The sequence below is a fragment of the Rhamphochromis longiceps genome, linkage group LG5 (genome assembly GCF_057381845.1).
Source record: "Rhamphochromis longiceps isolate RC_006_pf linkage group LG5, R_longiceps_female_GT1.1, whole genome shotgun sequence".
In the NCBI taxonomy this organism is placed as follows: domain Eukaryota; kingdom Metazoa; phylum Chordata; class Actinopteri; order Cichliformes; family Cichlidae; genus Rhamphochromis; species Rhamphochromis longiceps.
In genome coordinates, this window is record NC_140561.1 from 18686063 (window position 1) to 18704045 (window position 17983).

At 41.3% G+C, this 17983-nt stretch overlaps 3 protein-coding genes and 1 long non-coding RNA gene across 6 annotated transcripts; 1 reads left to right on the forward strand and 3 right to left on the reverse strand.

Moving 5' to 3' along the window:
• Positions 1-180: 180 nt before the first annotated feature.
• LOC146669744 (protein S100-B-like) lies at positions 181-4047 on the reverse strand. The gene is made up of 3 exons (XM_085406285.1): positions 2145-4047; positions 1807-1950; positions 181-1392 (listed from the first exon to the last, which is right to left on the reverse strand). Exons 1-3 carry the CDS (start codon positions 2148-2150, stop codon positions 1243-1245), a joined length of 300 nt encoding a protein of 99 aa, XP_085262411.1. The 5' UTR covers positions 2151-4047; the 3' UTR covers positions 181-1242.
• Positions 4048-4097: 50 nt separating this feature from the next.
• inpp1 (inositol polyphosphate-1-phosphatase) lies at positions 4098-10279 on the forward strand. Of its 3 annotated transcripts, XM_085406284.1 has the most exons (6): positions 4098-4368; positions 5050-5255; positions 5335-5395; positions 6071-6271; positions 6368-6542; positions 8635-10279. In XM_085406284.1, the coding sequence occupies exons 2-6, from the start codon at positions 5052-5054 to the stop codon at positions 9125-9127; spliced, it is 1134 nt and encodes a 377-aa protein (XP_085262410.1). In that variant the 5' UTR covers positions 4098-4368; positions 5050-5051; the 3' UTR covers positions 9128-10279. The 3 variants fall into 3 exon arrangements, with proteins under 3 accessions (XP_085262410.1, XP_085262408.1, XP_085262409.1); XM_085406282.1 differs by having other exon boundaries at positions 6071-6542; XM_085406283.1 differs by having other exon boundaries at positions 4098-5255; positions 6071-6542.
• LOC146669746 (uncharacterized) lies at positions 6329-7614 on the reverse strand. Its single transcript, XR_014911730.1, has 3 exons — positions 7190-7614; positions 6946-7111; positions 6329-6468 (listed from the first exon to the last, which is right to left on the reverse strand). It is a non-coding gene; the product is annotated as an uncharacterized LOC146669746 (long non-coding RNA).
• A 343-nt stretch (positions 10280-10622) lies between the features above and the next one.
• dnajc14 (DnaJ (Hsp40) homolog, subfamily C, member 14) lies at positions 10623-17939 on the reverse strand. Its single transcript, XM_085406281.1, has 7 exons — positions 17825-17939; positions 15406-16770; positions 15193-15299; positions 14833-14952; positions 14545-14705; positions 14258-14360; positions 10623-13537 (listed from the first exon to the last, which is right to left on the reverse strand). The coding sequence occupies exons 2-7, from the start codon at positions 16570-16572 to the stop codon at positions 13246-13248; spliced, it is 1950 nt and encodes a 649-aa protein (XP_085262407.1). The 5' UTR covers positions 16573-16770; positions 17825-17939; the 3' UTR covers positions 10623-13245.
• Between the last annotated feature and the right edge of the window lie 44 nt (positions 17940-17983).

The window sequence follows — 17983 nt, forward strand, 5'->3', positions numbered from 1 at the left end:
CTTTTTGACTCCTCACAAGGGGAGAGAGGAGTGTGTAATCAAAACAAAAAAAAAGACGTCCTTGCTTCAGAGGGCATGTTGTGAAGCAGCATCTGTTAAACATGTCTCAGTACTGCTGTAGCTTATCGATTCTGTCAGATGAGCATAAATGTTTAGTAATGACAGACAAATATGTGGAAGTATCATACGTTTATATATTTTTGTTTCTCAAATACATATTCCACACATGCTATATTAGAAACTCACCAGCCATTTTATTAGGTATACATTGGTGGTGTCCGTTTGGACCCTCTTTTGCCTTCATTACTACATTAATTCTTTGAAACAGATTCAACAAGGTGCTGGAAACATGCCTCAGAGATCTTGATATGATAGTGCCACACAGTTGCTGCAGATTTGTTGGCTGCACATCCATGATGCAAATTTTGTGTTCCACCACATCCCAAAGGTGGATTGAGGTCGGGTGACTGTGGAGGCCTTTTGAGGACACTGAACTCATGTTCAAGATTCTAGTCTGAGACAATCTGCGCTTTATGACATTTTGTTTTCCTCCTACAAGCAGCCATCAGGAGATGGGTACACAGCAGTCATAAAGGGATCGACAGGTTCGGCAACAATACACTGGTATGCTGTAGTGTTTAAACCCAATTGGTACTAAATAGCCAAAACTGTGCCAAAAAATATCCCCCACACTATTTCACCACCACCAGCCTGAACTGCAGGATCCATAGATCTAAAAGTTCATCTTGCTTACATCACATTCGGACTCTACCGTCCAAATGTCACAGTTGAAATCTACTCTCATCAGATCAGGCAACATTTTTCAGTCTTCCATTGTGGCCTCAGCTGATAGGAGTAGTCGTCTGCTGCTGTAGTTTATCTGCTTCAAGGTTTGAGGTTTCATTTTGTGCCTTGAGAGATGCTGTGCTTTGGTTGTAAAGAGGGAGTTACTGCTGCCTTCCTGTTAGCGCAAATCAATCTGGCCATTCTTCTCTGACAGAACTTAAAAGGTCAATGTCTACATATTTAAATCTGTTGAGTTGCTGCCTTGTGATTGGCTTATTAGATATTTGTGTTAATGAGCAGCTGAATAGGTGTACCTAATAAAGTGACTGGTAAGTGTATTCAGCAAACATTTCCATACTAACAAAAAGTATCAAACTGCATGACTAATAAGAGTCTCCCAGTCTCACAAAAAACAAAACATACTTTCTTTAAATGAGTAATTCATGTGCATGCAAACTATTTCTGTTGCTTTGGAATAAACAGTTCATTGCAAGCAGAGGTGACCATGGCGATGAGGGCAATGAACTCTTTGAAGTCGATCTCCAAATCTCCGTTCTGGTCGAGGTCAGCGAAGAGTTTATCCAGTGTGTCCTTCTCCTTGATTTTCTGTTTAGCAGGAAAATTGCATTAAAGTTCATCATTAGTAGTAAATGGACAGTATATTTAATAACACTGATAAATCTGTAGCATCACCACTAACTCTACTAGGCTTAAATCTTAATTACACCGGAATAGAAGGAAAATTGTTAGTTATCTAATATATTTTTAATATCTCTGAGACTCAGCTGTGCAGCGTGTCAACGCTTGAAAAGGAAGCAAATAAAAATCCACTACAGCCCCAAGCAACCTTAGTCAGTTGTACATGCTTTGCTCGTATAAATTTTAAATCCATCAATAATGTTTGTGAAATTCTGTGCAGTTTTTTTCTTATTTAAATACACACTGTGCTGCATGCCAACAAATTGATGCATGCTTATTATTGTTGTCATAAACACACCCGCTTTGCAGAAGATATCTTACCACTATGAAATTATTCATCTCATTGTTGATAAGTTCTTTAAGGTCTGCTTTCTTCAGATTGCACTTCTGACCCGAGTATTGGTGGAAAGTTTGGATAATAGTGATCATGCTGCTCTCCAGGTCTGACATAGCATCCTTTGTGGCCTGAGACAAACAATTTGAATCAGTTCCCGTTCTTTTGTCTCGCCACACAAAGAAGTTAATTGTCCGTCTGTTGGATTTTCTTCATTAAATACACTATAAGCATGCATTAATAACAGCATATTTGTATCCTGATCTTGTAGGACAACATTTAAAGAAAAATCTGTTTTGCATAGGGAGCATTTTGTCTTTCTTACCTCCATCTGTAGAACCTCCTCTGTCTTCCAGGGATCTTCAGTGTGACTGAAGGCTTTTCGAGCTGCGACTTCTCTGCCTCGCTCAAATTACCTCGCACACTAAACTGTATTGATCAATCGTCTCACACTCACCATGTAATGCACAACTAATGGATCCTAGTGGTCAAAGCTTCAACCAAGAACCATTTGCCTGTAAAGTGTGTGTGCAGTAGTCTTTATGTGAGCAATATACTGTATGCATTTTTATTTATTTATTTATTTCAGCACTTAGCTTAACATGAGGCTTAAATGAAGGCTAACCTCAGATGAGCACATAATGGATACTTTGCTGAGAACCATGAGGTCACAAGTAACAGAAAGTCAAGAACTACAAGAGACTTTAAAAGTGTTAAATATCTGCAGATCTGCATCTCAGTGAGATTTCTTTGAGCTCAAATGAAGGCCAGTAATATCTGACAGTGTCTGATAAGAGTAAATAATTATTAGTCACCAAGCAAGATTTTGTCCTTATGCAAAAGAGAGAATTCAGTTGCTTTATGTGATGTAATCTAATTTACAGATGCAACTATTTGCATTTGTCTTAAGGCTCTAAAGCAGTTGTGAAAAACCGATCCCAGTGAACTGCCATACGTGTCACATGGAGATAGTACAGTAAGAGCTTCAGTTGTATTCTTAACTCAGTACTGTGTTTGGGGTCTTAACAGGAAGAGATGCTGGAATTGCCTGTGCCTTCCCATTAAAGGAGCTCTAAAGAGTTCAAATGGAAATCCATTTGATTACAGTAAGAATATGGCTATACGATACAGCATAAAAAAAAAGCATGACAGAGAACTAATGTGCTCCACAAAGGCAGATGGGGTGGTGGGGGCGAGTTTCTTATAAATTAGACATGATTACTGGGGGCATTGCTGGGGCTTAATCAATAAATTGCATTATATTGTAGCGAATATGGTCTGGAAATGTACAACATGCTTTTCCTATCAGTATATTAGTATAATTAGTATATCAGTATGATTTTCCACCCTTGTACCTCCTGGAAGAAAAAACAAGGTCCAGATTATTCACATGTTGAATACACTCAGCGAATTAGTCAGTAATATAAAAATATTAATTTAAAACAGAAGCATTTTATGTTCATAAACAGTGTAGTTTCAGTTCATTTCTAATGACCTGGATTCAACATAACCTCGTTTCACATTATTTAAGAAATATCATTAAAAAAAACAAGAACGTCCTCAAGAAGATGTTTAAATAAAGCTCCATTATCAATACCTATCACATGCAAATTGAGTACCTCTTTTTCAACAATACTTGTCCAAAAATACACAAAGGACAACTTACAGTGCTGTGAACAATTCTTGAGTCATTCCTCATTTCTTTATATTTTGCTTCCACGGAGCAGTTTTTTAAATTGGTCTTGAGCAATAATTCTTCAAGTTTTTTGGAGGCCTTTCGAAGTCTTTGCACGCTGGCTGATTTTTCCGACCACTGTCAGAGGACTCTTTGTTTTGTTTTGTTTTTTCTTAAGCCACTTAACCCTCACTTATGTGTCATTCCAGAATAAAAAAGACGAAAATCAAGGGATGAAACGAAAGAATCAGTTTTAAATTGTAAAAATTGACCCGGTTTGAGGTGTTGATTTCAGATTTTTGTTTTTTAGTTTTACTCGTATTTATTTGTGGCTTGTATTGCATTGATACTTTTATTTTGTATTGGAATTTGAAATCGATTTATTATACATTATTTATTTATTTTCATTTTATTTCTTTGTTCAGCACTTGGTCAGAGCGTAGGTTGCTCATCCATCGTATTTTTGATTTATACAGTAATACATTTTCTTTGTAGAACTCTGGTTTGCGGTTTTGACATGCATTTATGATTCCCGAAATATGATCTCGAGTTTTACATTTGCACTTGAACGCACCGCTCCCCCCCCAACTTGTTGTCCGCTCCTTGAAAACCCTACACGCCGTGCGTCACGTAGCTGCGCGCATGTCTGAACCTTGTATTTGTCAGCCTAGATGTGAGGGTGCCGTCCGCCCTTCTTCGATCGGAAACTCGCACTGACGTAAAGAAGCCAGAGCAGGCAGTTCTACGGGTTAATTAAGAGCTTTAAAACCGTAATTTACACCAAGTCCACGCCTTTTTTTTTTCGTTTTTGCTTCTTGTCTCCTGGAAACATCCTCGTTTGGTGACTGGAGCACTAACAAAAAAAACCCCACAGGTAATGAGAAGAGGGACACACGAGAGGAAAAGAGGCAGTTTTTAACCTGGTGTTTAGTAGGCTTTCATTTATTCCACTCTAGTTTTTCTTCGCATTCGTATTCCTTTGCTCGTAAATACCTCGTTAAACCTCAGCTGGCCTTTTTGGCAGCGGTTTATCGGAGAGCTCTGTACAATTATATTTATTTGTAAATATTTATATAATTGAGCTTAAACTGATGCTTTTTTCCCCCATATCCGGAAAAGAGGCTGTCTTGCTGTTTAAGATTACTAATAGCATTCAAAGGTGTCTTATTGGCACTGAGTAGTGATTAATGCAGACCTAATTGCTGCTTTTTGGTATTTCCCTCCTAAGACTGTGACTAAGATGGTGACTGATTTTTTTTTTTTGTGGTGGTGGTGTTTTTGTTTTTTGTTGTTGTTGTTTTTTATTAAGTGTTTCATACTTTCGAAGTCGTAATCTGCAGATTTGGCCTTATTATCCCTGAAACTTGCTGCATAGTCACATCACTCTCTCACACTCACTTCTTTCAGAAGTGCCCTGTTTTCATTTTGAGTCTATAATTAGCCTAGTGTGCAAGCTGTGACCGCCCTCATCTCTTTTTCTCTCCCACACTCGTACACACACTTTCCTTCTTTTGGTCGGTTTCACTGAACTCTCTGCTCTTCTTTCTCTGTTCAGGCATGGCTGATCTGCTGAGGCTGCTGCTCAAGGTGGCTGAAAAGGCTGCTAACGTGGCTCGGGTCTGCAGGCAGGAGGCTCCCCTCTTCCAGCTCCTTGTGCAAGAAAAGACCGGAGATGACAAGAACAAGAAGTTCGTCCAAGACTTCAAGACGCTCGCCGATGTGGTGATTCAGGAGATGATCCGGCATGATGTTGGCGCTCAGGTAAGGACAAGTCTTTGTGAAGCCGGCCAAGATCAGACCGCATGTTGCATTGTAATTGTGTCATTTTTCTTTTGTCCAGTTCCCTGACATGGCTGAATTCATTCATGGCGAGGAGTCTAACAAGTTTGAAAACGGGCTTGGTAATTTCTTAATATTATACATAACACACTACACCCTGGGCCAAGAACAACAGCTTTTGCTCTAGGGCACTTTTGTAGTCTAATTTGAGCATCACTAATGCCTCTTTTCACCTGCCAGATCTAGAACTCCTTCCCTACATTAGATAGAGTTACTTAAAGCTGGGCTGGGCACCTTAAAATTCCCAAAATTGGAACCACTGATGTCTACAAGTTGTTAAAAAATAATAATATTTGTTTCTAAAAAGCATTTTAAGAGCAACAGTGTCTACTTCAGGACAATCTGATCCAATGCTGTGCTGTTACAGATGTGCACACCTTGAATCCTCCATGCACTCTAATGAGTCCTGTGTATGAGTTTGTCAGGTGTGCCTCAGGATTATTCTGGGGGAGCCCCAGCTGTGCTTTTGTCTCAGGAGTGCAGATTCATAAATATAACATCCAGCATTAAGATGTGCTGTGTAATAATAACCATGATGATAATCAGCCTACCTTCATATTAAAATCTAGAGGAGCTAAATATACACTTGGCAAATGATCTTTACTTTAATCTATGAGTACATAGTGAACACATTAATATGTTGCTGTCTAAATATTTACCATGGCTGCACCTTGCACATTAGAAACATTTGAAGTGGTTTGTTGTAAAGTAATCAAAGTCTCTGTCTCTGCCACCAGGAGAGAGTGTGATAGTCACGGTTTGTAGCACAGCGGAGGAGACGGCGGCGTTGCTGGCCACCGTGCTTGACGGTGACCACACAGCAGCTTCTCTGCTGGCTAAAGCCATCCACCAAGACCCGGCGACCGTCGAGGCAAACACTGATGGCCTGACTGTTTCCCTCAGCCCCTCTGAGCTCGGCATCTGGATCGATCCCATAGGTGAAGAGCTCACCTCTTACCACAATCCCATTCAGCATTCATGTCGGAGCTCAGTTTGTCTTTATTGTGCTTTTTTTTTTTTTTTAAATACTCTAGATGCTACCAGCCAGTACATACAGGGCCGAGAGAAGGAGCTGGAGGAAGGCCGCTTGTCTCCATCGGGTCTGCACTGTGCGTTGGTTCTCATCGGCGTTTACCTGCGGAGCACAGGCGAGCCCATCATGGGCGTCATCAATCAGCCGTTTCACCACAAAGATCCAGCAGGCGGGGGGTGAGTAATAGGGATGGGTATTGATAAGATTTTCACGATTCTGATTCCATTTTCGATTCTGTTTAACGATTCGATTCTTTATCGATTCTCTTATTGATTCTTTTTTTAAAAAGGAGAACACTAAGGTCGATTAGCTTAGAACTTTGTTTTATATCTTCTCTTTGAACAAGATAGAAATTGAGTAACATGGCCTTACAAACCCAACAGTGAGATCTTAAGAGATCCACAGGCTACGGCTCTTCAATGGGGTGTCACAGGGTCCCCAAGAAAAAAAATTGTAAATGTAAAATAATAAAATAAATATTCTTCTGTAGCAATATCAAAGTATAACATAAATTATTCTGTAGCAATTACACAAGAATTCCAGTAATGTCCCTGCCTACAATTAAACACATTCACTTACCGAAAATCGGGGGCATCTGCTGCAAATGGGTGCAAGCCTTTTACCACAAACTTAGTCACTGCTCGGTGACATTCGTCTATCCTGGCCTGAAAGGAGACGCTACCGGTAGACTGCAGCGAGAACTGCCAGCATCTGAGCCAGACTCTGTCTCTCTCATCATGGTCACCTAAATGCACAGTAATAGCAGGTTTTGTAATAAGGCAGATCGCGCTAACATAATATGCACTGTTAGTTGATTATTTACCTGCCGCATTAACGGGAGAGGACGTGCAAACGTTACCGCTGCTGCTGGGTTGAGATTCACGAGTCCGGAGCGGAATTAAAAACACGACATTCATTTAAGGTCATCGTGTGTTTTGTGAGCAAATGCTTTTGCATATTTGTAGTGGTTCCTCCCTTAAATGAAATATCTACTTTGCAAGTATTGCAAGTTGCCCTGTTGTCATCTGTTCTCGATAAGTATAACCAAACTTTTGAGCGTTTGAGCGGCCATGTTTCCTGCCAGGTAAATGACGCTCCGCAACGTGGTGACGTCATTCGGGGCGACTGGAATCGATAAAGGAATCGTTTGCAAAAATGGCAGACAATTCCAAGGAATTGAAACAGTGGGAACCGGTTCTCAACAAGAACCGGTTTTCGATACCCATCCCTAGTGAGTAATCACTAAAAAGCGATGCATGCTCACACACCCTGGTAAGGAAGTTAATGTTGTTTTTGGTTGCTGGTGATGGTCGTTCTCTTTACCCATAAATGGCCTCCTTGACTCCGTGCTCAAACCAGCGTTCCTCCCTGTCTGCGATGTGCACTTCCTCATCATTTAAAGAGTGGTCTCTGGACTGTAGGTGTAAATAGACTGCCGAGTTCAGGCCTGATTAGGTAGGATTGGACTAAGTGGATGGCACAACACAGCTCTCCCGTGTTGTGCCATCCACTTAGTCGACAATCCTCCTGGCACTTCACCACGTATACTATATTACTCGAGTCACAGCAATGTTTCTTCTTCTATCTCCACTTTGGCAGGGTTAAACATTAAGTTGCTACATTTTGCTGGACTTTATATTATCTATGCAACAACCTCTGGAGGTGAAAAGCCAGTAAATATTAAAACGCCCAAGTTAAGAAAAAAAAAAAAGTATCTTTACGGGCTCTTACAATAAATTAATTTGATCTCTATAATTCCCCCTGCTACAGCAGCTGTATTGCTGTAGAAAGCTCACCTCTTTAAATTTCACCAAAGCTTGCATGATGCAGAATTCAGAGGAATTCGATTCAACAAAATAAAATTCACGTAGAATGATGGTAGAAACGGGGAAATGCATGAGTCTTTAGTTTCCTGTGCACACAGAATGCACAGGAAATGCCGTCCTGTAACCTGCATAGTTTGAGGTTTAAACATTTTTATTCTATCCCACATAAGCATAATCTTCCCTACATTTCCATCCCTCTCTATGAAGGTTGTTTTCTACATTTACCTTTTACTTTCTTCAGCAGATTAGACGATTACAGAAAAACTACACATTTCATATTAACCTCACCCTACTGCAGCTAAATATTAACAGATTGACGGGTTTGAGCAGATGCCATGCATGTCACAGGAAACTTCACACTGTGTTTAGGTGATGGTGTGACATGATGAAGCTTCTGAGCCTCAAAGTAAGATATTCTTACTTTACTCCCGATTCTCTGCAGGTGGAAGGGAAGGCATTTCTGGGGCGTGTCCTGGGACGGCATTAACATCTGCTCTGTGTCCCAGCCGAAAGATGGAGAGGATCGAGGGCTGTCTGTGGTGCTGAGCTCCAGTGAGAAGCAGGTGGTAAAAGGTGTGCTAGCCTTGCTCTGCAGCTCTGACAAGCTGATGTACGCCTCTGGAGCCGGCTACAAGATCCTGTGTGTCATTGAGGGCCTGGCTGATATTTACATCCTCTCAGAGGGAAGCACCTTTAAGTGGGACTCCTGCGCTCCTCACGCCCTGCTCCGAGCACTCGGTGGGGGGGTGGTGGACTTGACTAAGCGTCTACAGATGACCAGTGAAGGACAGGATCACACAGCAGAACTGACCTATCATGAGCCTGACACTGAGTGCAAAGGAGCTGACCGCTGGGCTAACCGTGGCGGCCTGGTGGCTTATCGAGACTGTTCAAAGCTCAACACTGTCATCGCAGCTCTGAAGGGCAAGCTGTAGATGATGGAAGAGCAGATGTAGCCGGCACGATCTGAAGCATTTATACACATGATCATGTTTTCGATATTAGGCAAGGAAAATTATGGGTGTAGAGGTTGAAATATTTAATTCATAAATGATACAGTCTTCTTCTTAACCAGATGCTTATGCAGTCGTGTGTGTGTGTGTGTGTGTGTGTGTGTGTATCGCAAAGTGACAATCAGCTTTGAGCCAAATTATATTTGCAAATGTTTGAATTTCAGTCAAAGATGGAGCTGAGACTGATTCCAACTTTTGTAAAGGAAAATAAAGTTTGGATTAAAAGCTCCAAACATTTAGTTTCCAGGCATCTTTATGATGTCATCAAAGGTTGATTAAGCTGGTGCTTGAGAATAAAGAAGCTCCACCTGCCTACTGTTCAAACCTTCTATTTGTGAGGACCAGCCAATCAGGATAAAGTTGGCTTAAAGGGAAAGGAGCTAATTTGGCTTGTTTGACAGTGAATACAACATAAACTAGGTTTATTTCAGACTGTTAACTTTGAACTGAAAATAAACACAGGGGTGAAAGAAGCAAGAGGGACACGATCCTTGCAGGACAATTGGCACTTGGGTTATGAAAAAGGAGAAAGCAAAACAAATGTGATGTTTATGAATCAATCAGGTAAATGGAAGAAAATAACATGCTGGCAATTAAGGTAGTTGACAATTTATCAAAAGATCCATGTAGGGTAGTTATTTTATGTCAAAACCACAAAGGTAATACTATTATCAATTAATGAAATGCACTGAATTTATATATTCTAGAATGGGCTGCCCGTTATTATCATTTTTTTTTCTTTAGAATAGCCCCCTCAGGTTCATTGAGTGCAATAGACGGAGGATGATGAGCAACAATCAGTTTTGATGCGTCATTCCGGGCTAAATATTTGTAAATGTGATGTAGCTCAGACATGCATTGATTAAGTTTTGCATTTAGAGTGTTTAATATAGTTGCGAGGAGCTTGAGTGCTCACTGCTGGGCAGCTGAGGAACACTCCAGGAAAGGTAATGGTAATCGCAGGGTCGCTTCTGAAAACAAGATTTTTCTTTGCTTTAATGAGGCAAGTGAGATCTACTTTTTTTTTTCTTCTTTCATCGTTATTTCATATCTAACAGGCTATAAATGAGCGAATCAGACTACAGTTGAGTGGCATGCAGTTATCTGCACCTCTCTGAAATGATTCCTTGTAAGGCCCCTCTTTTTCGTAGCCATAACAGGGGTAAAGGTCAGAGAGTGGGAAAGCCATATGAGGTAAAACCCACAGTCCTTCTCGGTGTGGGTTTACAATAAAATTAAATATTAAGCCAGTCAGAAAGACGGGATCTGTGCCGGCTTGCAAGCAGCAGATTCTTATCAATATGTCTGCCATACAGAGCCGTGTAACCTCACTTTGTTTATGTTTAAAGTGATATAACGGTGATATGCATTGTATCTGAGGTGTAATTAAAGTTTAATAAACAGGGAACAGAACAGACATTGTGCATATAGGAAATCCTCTTTATTTTGGAAACCAGAGAAAGCGGCAGGGGGAGTGGGGGGGAAGAAACCCAAAAGTGATATTTTAAAACCAGCCAGGGAACTCGCCTCCGTAGTCCCTACAAAAAACCCTGATGATTGTCTGATATTTTTTGCAATAATTCTGCATATTCTGTTAAAAAACTTTAAGGAAAAGATAATTAAAAAAGGTCATTGTGTTGGCTCTCTCTTTAACTTGTTGGACTTTGAACTGCTACCTTTAACACACGTCACAGCACGTTCTCAAATCAAGCATGAAGCGGTCACAGCTGTGGATCCAGTTTCCTGAACAGGAACTGAAGCAAATCCCCAATTCAGCTGGAATCTGTTTTTATTTTCTCACTTTAACCAGGACTAGATTTGTTTTCAACTGGCACCAAGAAAAAGGAAGGGACACTTTAGATAGACACTCATTTACTCCCATGTCCAGGAAACTGGTCAAATACATATAACAAAAAAAACTATTTGACACATGAAGTAAACATGGCAAACGCATCGTCCTGGTTGAGCTCAAACTATATTTGCAACACAGACTTCTTTCAAGCTTCCAGGCGAACACACGCCTTGCATCACAAAAAGCATTCACATACTTTGTCAAGAGGGTAACGGATGTGCAATCAAATGTCACTCATTTAACTTTCAGATTCTACAAAAATAATAATAATATAATAAATCTTGATTTGTAGATGAGCTGTTAGCTTAGTGAGCTACACCTCCTACTCAGCTGCAGCTGGAGCCTTGCTGGCTGGACTAAACCACTGATGACAGTTCAAAATCCCTCTCATGTTATTACAGTGGTGGGTGTGCAAATGAACACAAAGGGAAAAAAATAAAATCACCAACAATGGACGTACTCAATGGACGTGATCAACTGTCAATGTTAAAAAGAAATGCTTTTATCAGATGCCTCATAGCATACAATTGCCATATCACTACACAATCTTCATGTCAGGTGTAAACAATAACAACGGTTTTCTTTCATTAAGCTTTGACAAAAGTTAAAGTGTTATTTCTGACCATGAAACATGTCAACAACAAACCAAACAACAAAATGCAACTAACTGGGATTTTTCTGACACCTTCTTGTTTTTACACAGTAATACCGTGGGGATTAAAAGGACATCAGTCATTTAGAGTCTGATTAGAGGTTACGTGAACCTCGTCCGACACAACTATGAAAACCCGTCAGGAGTCGCTGAGATGACGGCGCACCCTGAAACAAGCAGACATAAGAGCAATCGCTTTGGACTAGAATCAGATCTGACGTGTCCTGAGCTGGGCGGCGGCTATAAGATGCTCTGTAACAGCACGACTGGCTCAAAAACTGCCACTGAACAAGTAGGTCCAGAATGAAAGACCAGGCAAAGTAATTACTTGCAATAGTGAGATATTGTCTAGTGTTACATCAGTTATAGCCAAAATAAGGTCCAACGGTGCTGAAGGAAAAAGAGACTTTGCAATGGACAAAAAGTAGAACCATTTTTACTTAGAATCAAGCAGCTGTTAAATGTTCGGTTGTGCGATTAGCTTAATAAAGTCAATTACAAATTTTTTATTTCCTCTTTGAGATGTTACTTTCACATTTTTAGAAAGTGGTCTAAACAGTGTGAACCATGGTGTGAATCTACGTGGCTGTGCTACATTTCCACACATCCTGCAGTATCTGCATATTGCAACGTTACCACTTCAGAAAGCTCAGGGTAAAAAACTTTTTAAGGGGTGAGGTGCATCTCTATAATTATCATGCTAAGATATTTTTGTCTTTTCTTTCTGTTTTTTTGTTTTACAAATCAGACACAGAACCACAGCTTGGCCTTTGATTTCAATGGAAAAGCAGATTAGCAGTTGTTTAGACCTGCTTATAAAACAACATGACTTCTCACTAAAGAAATACTTAAATGTGCTGCTTTGGTGAGTTAAAACCACTCCCCATTTTATAAATAATTAAGCTCAGATGTGTTAGGTTAGATTCCTTTCTGAAATATTGTGGGCGATGTGCAGCTTCAGTAGTAGAGCCACATGCCTCTAATATCAATAACACTAAAGACTGTGAAGCTGGCCAGATTAGTATCTTCATTTTTCGATCACAGTGATGCATGTACACACCGGCTTTAACCCTCCTAAAAAGCCGATTTCTTAAGCTAACTTTATATAAAACGTTAACAAAAGTGAGAGAACTGAAGTGTTAAAATGCAGGTGAAAACATCATGCAGTGAAGGATTTGGCAGGACGTGATTAAAAAAAGAAAAAGGTTTAATTACGGCATCCTGATAAGAACTTCAATGCCAAGGCTACAGTCGTCTTTAAGACCAAAATGACAAAAACAACAAAAAAAAAAGTAAGGTGGATTAAGAGGTAAAGCACCATCACTGCAACCTCCTTCAGAACCTCCTTCAATACTTGTATTCAGTTGACAGACTCCTCTTCGTGATCCAGTCTCTCTCTGCTCTGGCTGATCTGACCCCCTTGAATCTTCTCCAGTTCAGATCTTGGCATGCCAACAGGCAGGCGAGAGACAAACATGGCCATTATATTTTGTATCCCTGTGTTGCTGTTTTCATACACTAATAAGTCGGCGAACTTCACCTCTGGAAGGGTTTGCGGACCTTCTTCCTCCTCCTGGGGGGTTTGCCACTTTCAGCCCACGTCTCGCTGGACTCGGGCCGGTGACCTCCCGACATGTAAAAACCTGTCTGACTTGGAGGAGGGGAGAAGGGAGGCGCTCCAGCACCAGGTGGGTGATGAGGCGAACCTGAGTGGAAGAAGCTTCCATTGGCAGCCATGTCATTAGGAGGTCCTCCCTTAAAGATTCGGTTGAAGAAGTCCTGCAAATCAGCTGGGTTGGTCGGACCTGCCGCTTGCTCCGACGGCGTCCTGAAAGATAAGATGGAAATTTAAGTTTGTCGAGGGAAATAATGTCGTTGCATGGAGAGGAACCTTTTTGACTATAATTGAAATGAATAGTACAGCTTTCTTTATTGTAAACGTTGTTATTTCCGCAATACACAAGGGGGAGCTCCTTCTATGCCATACACAGCCAGATGCATGTAAAATACACACCAACATAATGCAGATCGCAGACTAAGAAAGAAATAAAAAGAACTAATATCAAACATGTTTACATTAATCTAATTTGAGCAAAGTCAGACATTTTAAAGCTTATTTGTTTAAATTTCTTCTCTAGTGCCAAAACGTTTGCATTTTCCCCTCTCTGCACATTTAAAAGGAAAACTCTCAGTCTGCCGTTGGCAAAGGGCAGATGTTTAAAAACAAGCGGGATAAACCTGAGCCTTTGTGTGGTTTGTTTGTTCAGATCGCACTCAGGTGCAGACCAAAACAACCACAAAAAGACACTTTAGTGGTGTCAGTAGTTCCAAATGAACTCCAGATCAGCTCGTTTATGTTGTGAACATGATCCAAGCTCGAGTCGAACCAACGACCAGGTGTACATTGCAAGTTTGAGCTAAAAAAACTTCCCATAGCCATGCATGCTTTAAATTCTTGAGTGTGACAAGGTACTATTGACAAGAAAAGGTCTGCTTTACATCATAAATATTAGATACAGTATCCAAACGTTCACCCAGAGGGATGTACCTGTGTCGTGTGGCATTGCTGTTGTTCTTTGAACCAAAGGAGATGTGATACGGGACCCGGTGTGTATCAGGAGAAATTCCAATTCTCTGGCAACCTGCCCACTCTGAAAACAAGATAGTATCATAAAAGGTCACATGACTGAGAGTAAAATGATCAGCAAGAAAAACCCGTACCTTTTCAGTAGCCTGTCGAAATATCAACAAAGATTGTTGGTAAACACAAACTCTGAGATGCACTACTGGTTTGTTACTAACGAGCCGGACAGGTAAACAACAGCTGATGCTCACCTGTAATATCATACACCTTGCCATCCATACAGGCAAAGTATGTGATGCGTAGGCCCAGCATGCTCGATTCAGCCCACAGGTCCCCTTCCTCGGCGCTATGGCAACGATTGCATTCAGCACAGAACCGGGCCTCAGCGGGTTCACGATCCATCTCGAAGCGCCTTCATACACACACAGGAAACAAATAAAACACACCTGTGCTGAAAGCCTACAACACAAGATTACAAGATTAGCTACAGTTTTATAGCTGTATGATGTGATGGCGATGCTGGATGTGTAACACCATACTTGTGTTTGCCTTCACACTTGGTACACATCATAGTATTCATGGCTTCCTTCAGGTCATCCTGCAGTTTAGTGAGAAACTCGTTCATGGACTTTGAGAGCTCAGTCGCTGCCATGCGCTTCCTGCATGAGAACGAGTAAGAGAAGTTGTTGATCGGAGATAATGAGTGAAATGTACAGTTATTTATCAAACTGTACTTGAGTGGGTTTTGTTGTTTTACCAATAAGAACTTACAGAAATAACTTAAGAAAAATCATTGCATTAAAATAATTGACAAGATGATTTAAAATACAATAAATAATTGTGATTAAAATATTTCTTTCTTTTGTAACTTTGTTGATTTTTTTTCCCCGTGCACTTACAACTCGTACTCTCGTCGTGTCTCCGGATTACTGACAATATCCCATGCAGCCCTGAGCACTTTGAACGCCTCTCCAGCTCGTGGGTGTTTATTCTTGTCTGGATGGACCTGAAAGAGAACGGACAGAGGAAAAGGTTGCATGAGTAAAGAATCAAAATTAGTCACTACAGCAGCCATGTAATAGTAAAAATTGAAGTATTTCTGATTCTCACACCTGGACAGCCAGCTGTCTGTAAGCCTTCTTCAGCTCAGTGTCAGTGGCATGCACCTCAACACCGAGAACTGTAAAGGGATCGAGCTCATCCTCTGGTACCTCAACCAGTGCTAGCAGTCTCTCCAACTCCTGGCCCGGTTGAGCTCTTCCTGCTCTGCCAGGTGACCCCGGTGCGGATGGCGGTACATGACCATCCCTCCTGAATAGGCTTCGGGCTTTCTCCAGCAAGGACATTATCCTTTTCCAAATGCGTGTCTCCTGAAAAGCCGTCCAATAGTGCTTTCCCCTATCCCCACCAATACGAAGGAAAACCCCCTTGGCCCACTGCAATCCCAGAATAGCCAAAGCACAGAAAAATGTGAAACAAGATAAGGCAACTGTCTTTATCCACTTTACTGACCTAACAGTTTTATCCACCACACAAGCTCCTTTGCACTTTGCCCACTTCAGAATCCGGATCGCATCTGCCTTCATTGCAGGAACATCAGTGATCTTCACAAGGAGCTGCTGCCCAAGGTTGTAAAGTTTTACAACTCCAGTCTCCACTCCAACTCCACAGTTGTGAGTTAAAGTGACAATAATCTCAATCATCATGTGGATGCAGGAGATGCACCAGAAGCTCAGGCACTCTGACAGCATCTCCTTAAACGCTAAGATGAGCTGGTTTCCTGTCCTCCGCCGGCCCCGGTTCTGCTGATAGTGGTGGTGGTTACGTCTGCGGGTCTGCTTGTGCCGACCGCCACTTGACATAACATTGCCTCTCTGAATCTGCTCTAAAACTGACCCACTGCTCCTCAGTTTGCACTTCCTTCCACTTCCTATGTTCCTCCAACCAGACTCCCCATTCATGTGCTGCTCCTTTGCAGCATCATCCTCTTCTTGGTTTATAACCTGTGAGTTCTCATTTTCTGTAGTCTTGTCATGTTCAAACTCTTCTGAAACCTCCTCAATATCATCTTTGGCCTCTGCTTCACCAGCCCCAACGTCTTGTAGAGTGGCTGGGTTTGGGGTTTCCTGAGATTTGAGATAGGCTATTTTGTCCTCCTGCTCGCACTCATCCTCAACCTCACACTGACTTGAACTGGTCACTGAGGCCGAAACACCATCAGGGAACTCCTCGTCAGTGTCCACAACATCCATCTCTTTCTTAGACGCTTCTCTTTCCATGTTCCTTACAGCAATTTGACTGAAGCGCTGTAAAATCTGACTTTCACTAAATCCAGAATTTGAGGCCACATTTTCCCCAGGCTCTCATAAAAAAGCGAGACTGGGGGTTCCCGTGGGTCAAGTTCAGGTGCACCGCATCAGCAGCCACTTGTACGTATCAAAAGGCTTTTGCACAACTCACATGATGCACTGGAGCTCCTGAAAAGCAACAGATATGAATCAATCTCCAGGTTTTGATATCACAACAAGTCTGTGTCACCCTACTTAATATAAGTGAATCCTTGTTCCTGTTATTTTTGGCTTTCTGATTTAATATATAGCCATAAACCATGTCTCTCTAGCTCACACTATCCCTAGAATCCCTAACATCCACTTTCCGTCCTCTGCACATCTCCACTTTGTCTCTCTAACTTTGTTTCCAAGTGATTTTTTTTAATGTGTTGGGTTAAATGCAGGAAAAATCCTTAGACGTTCCAGACAACTGAAAAGTAAGAGCATTACTTTAAGACAAATGCTTTGACACCAGAGCGCATGATAACTGCTAAACTATAAGTTTTAAAAGAAACAAAAGGGGGTAACTATAAATTAACGAGTCAGTGAGCAATGTAGCTGCACGACTTCATCGGTACAACTGTATAAGTATCAAGTAGTTACAAATACCCTCTTTGAAGCTACTTTTACGCGTATTTACACAGATGTGAAAACACAGACTACATGCAGTTACCCTGCTTTGTTGTTTGCTAATCCAGTTAGCCAAACAAGAACGCAGTGTGTGTAAAACCCGACCTTTAATAAACAACCTTTTAACCTTTCACAGTAAATAAAAAAGTATAAAGAAGTCAGTCAGACCCTTAACATGTTAACTGTGTTCAAATCACCAGATGTTTTAAAAGGCGGACAATGTTAGCAGGCAGCCCTGGTGTTAGCATGAGGAAGCAGCCAAGCAGGATGACAGACAGGCGCTACGGGGGCTAAAATTAGCTTGCCTCTGGATAGTTAACCTGGCAACATTTCGACTAAATAAGGCCACAAACGAAGACAAAACAGGCGACTGTTTATGCTTTTAGCGAGCCAGCAGTGAACTATTAGCTACTAGCAGGACTAACTGAAATATAAACGCCTGTTTCCCCTTCCTGTGTGGTTGGTTTGGCTACTAACGCAAAGACGTGTTTAAAAACCGGGACGTCCAGTGCAACAAAGAAGGCAAATAATTCTGCGTTTTGTATTAAAACAAATGAAATGTCATATATACCTCTCGGATAACTGTATAACCTTGTTTGTTAACAGACATCCAAGTGTCGGTGTTGTTTTGTTTTTTTTAAGCCACTTCTTCTTCTTCTGCGGCTCCTTTTCCCACTTTATTTCTACTTCCTCTTCCGCCTCCAGCTCCCTCTTCGCGGTTTGCGCGCGG

What these genes read in the sequence shown, in the direction of transcription:
- LOC146669744 (XM_085406285.1), bottom strand. An exon ending in AGATGAATAATTTCATAGTG is followed by an intron (nt 1,393 to 1,806) that starts GTAAGATATCTT and finishes CCTGCTAAACAG; the next exon opens with AAAATCAAGGAGAAGGACAC.
- dnajc14 (XM_085406281.1), bottom strand. Translation starts at nt 16,572, where the DNA reads ATGGAAAGAGAAGCGTCTAAGAAAGAGATGGATGTTGTGGACACTGAC. An exon ending in ACACGACGAGAGTACGAGTT is followed by an intron (nt 14,953 to 15,192) that starts GTAAGTGCACGG and finishes GTTCTCATGCAG; the next exon opens with GAAGCGCATGGCAGCGACTG. An exon ending in CAAGGTGTATGATATTACAG is followed by an intron (nt 14,361 to 14,544) that starts GTGAGCATCAGC and finishes TCTTGTTTTCAG; the next exon opens with AGTGGGCAGGTTGCCAGAGA.
- inpp1 (XM_085406283.1), top strand. Translation starts at nt 5,052, where the DNA reads ATGGCTGATCTGCTGAGGCTGCTGCTCAAGGTGGCTGAAAAGGCTGCT. An exon ending in GGCATGATGTTGGCGCTCAG is followed by an intron (nt 5,256 to 5,334) that starts GTAAGGACAAGT and finishes TCTTTTGTCCAG; the next exon opens with TTCCCTGACATGGCTGAATT. An exon ending in AAAGATCCAGCAGGCGGGGG is followed by an intron (nt 6,543 to 8,634) that starts GTGAGTAATAGG and finishes GATTCTCTGCAG; the next exon opens with GTGGAAGGGAAGGCATTTCT.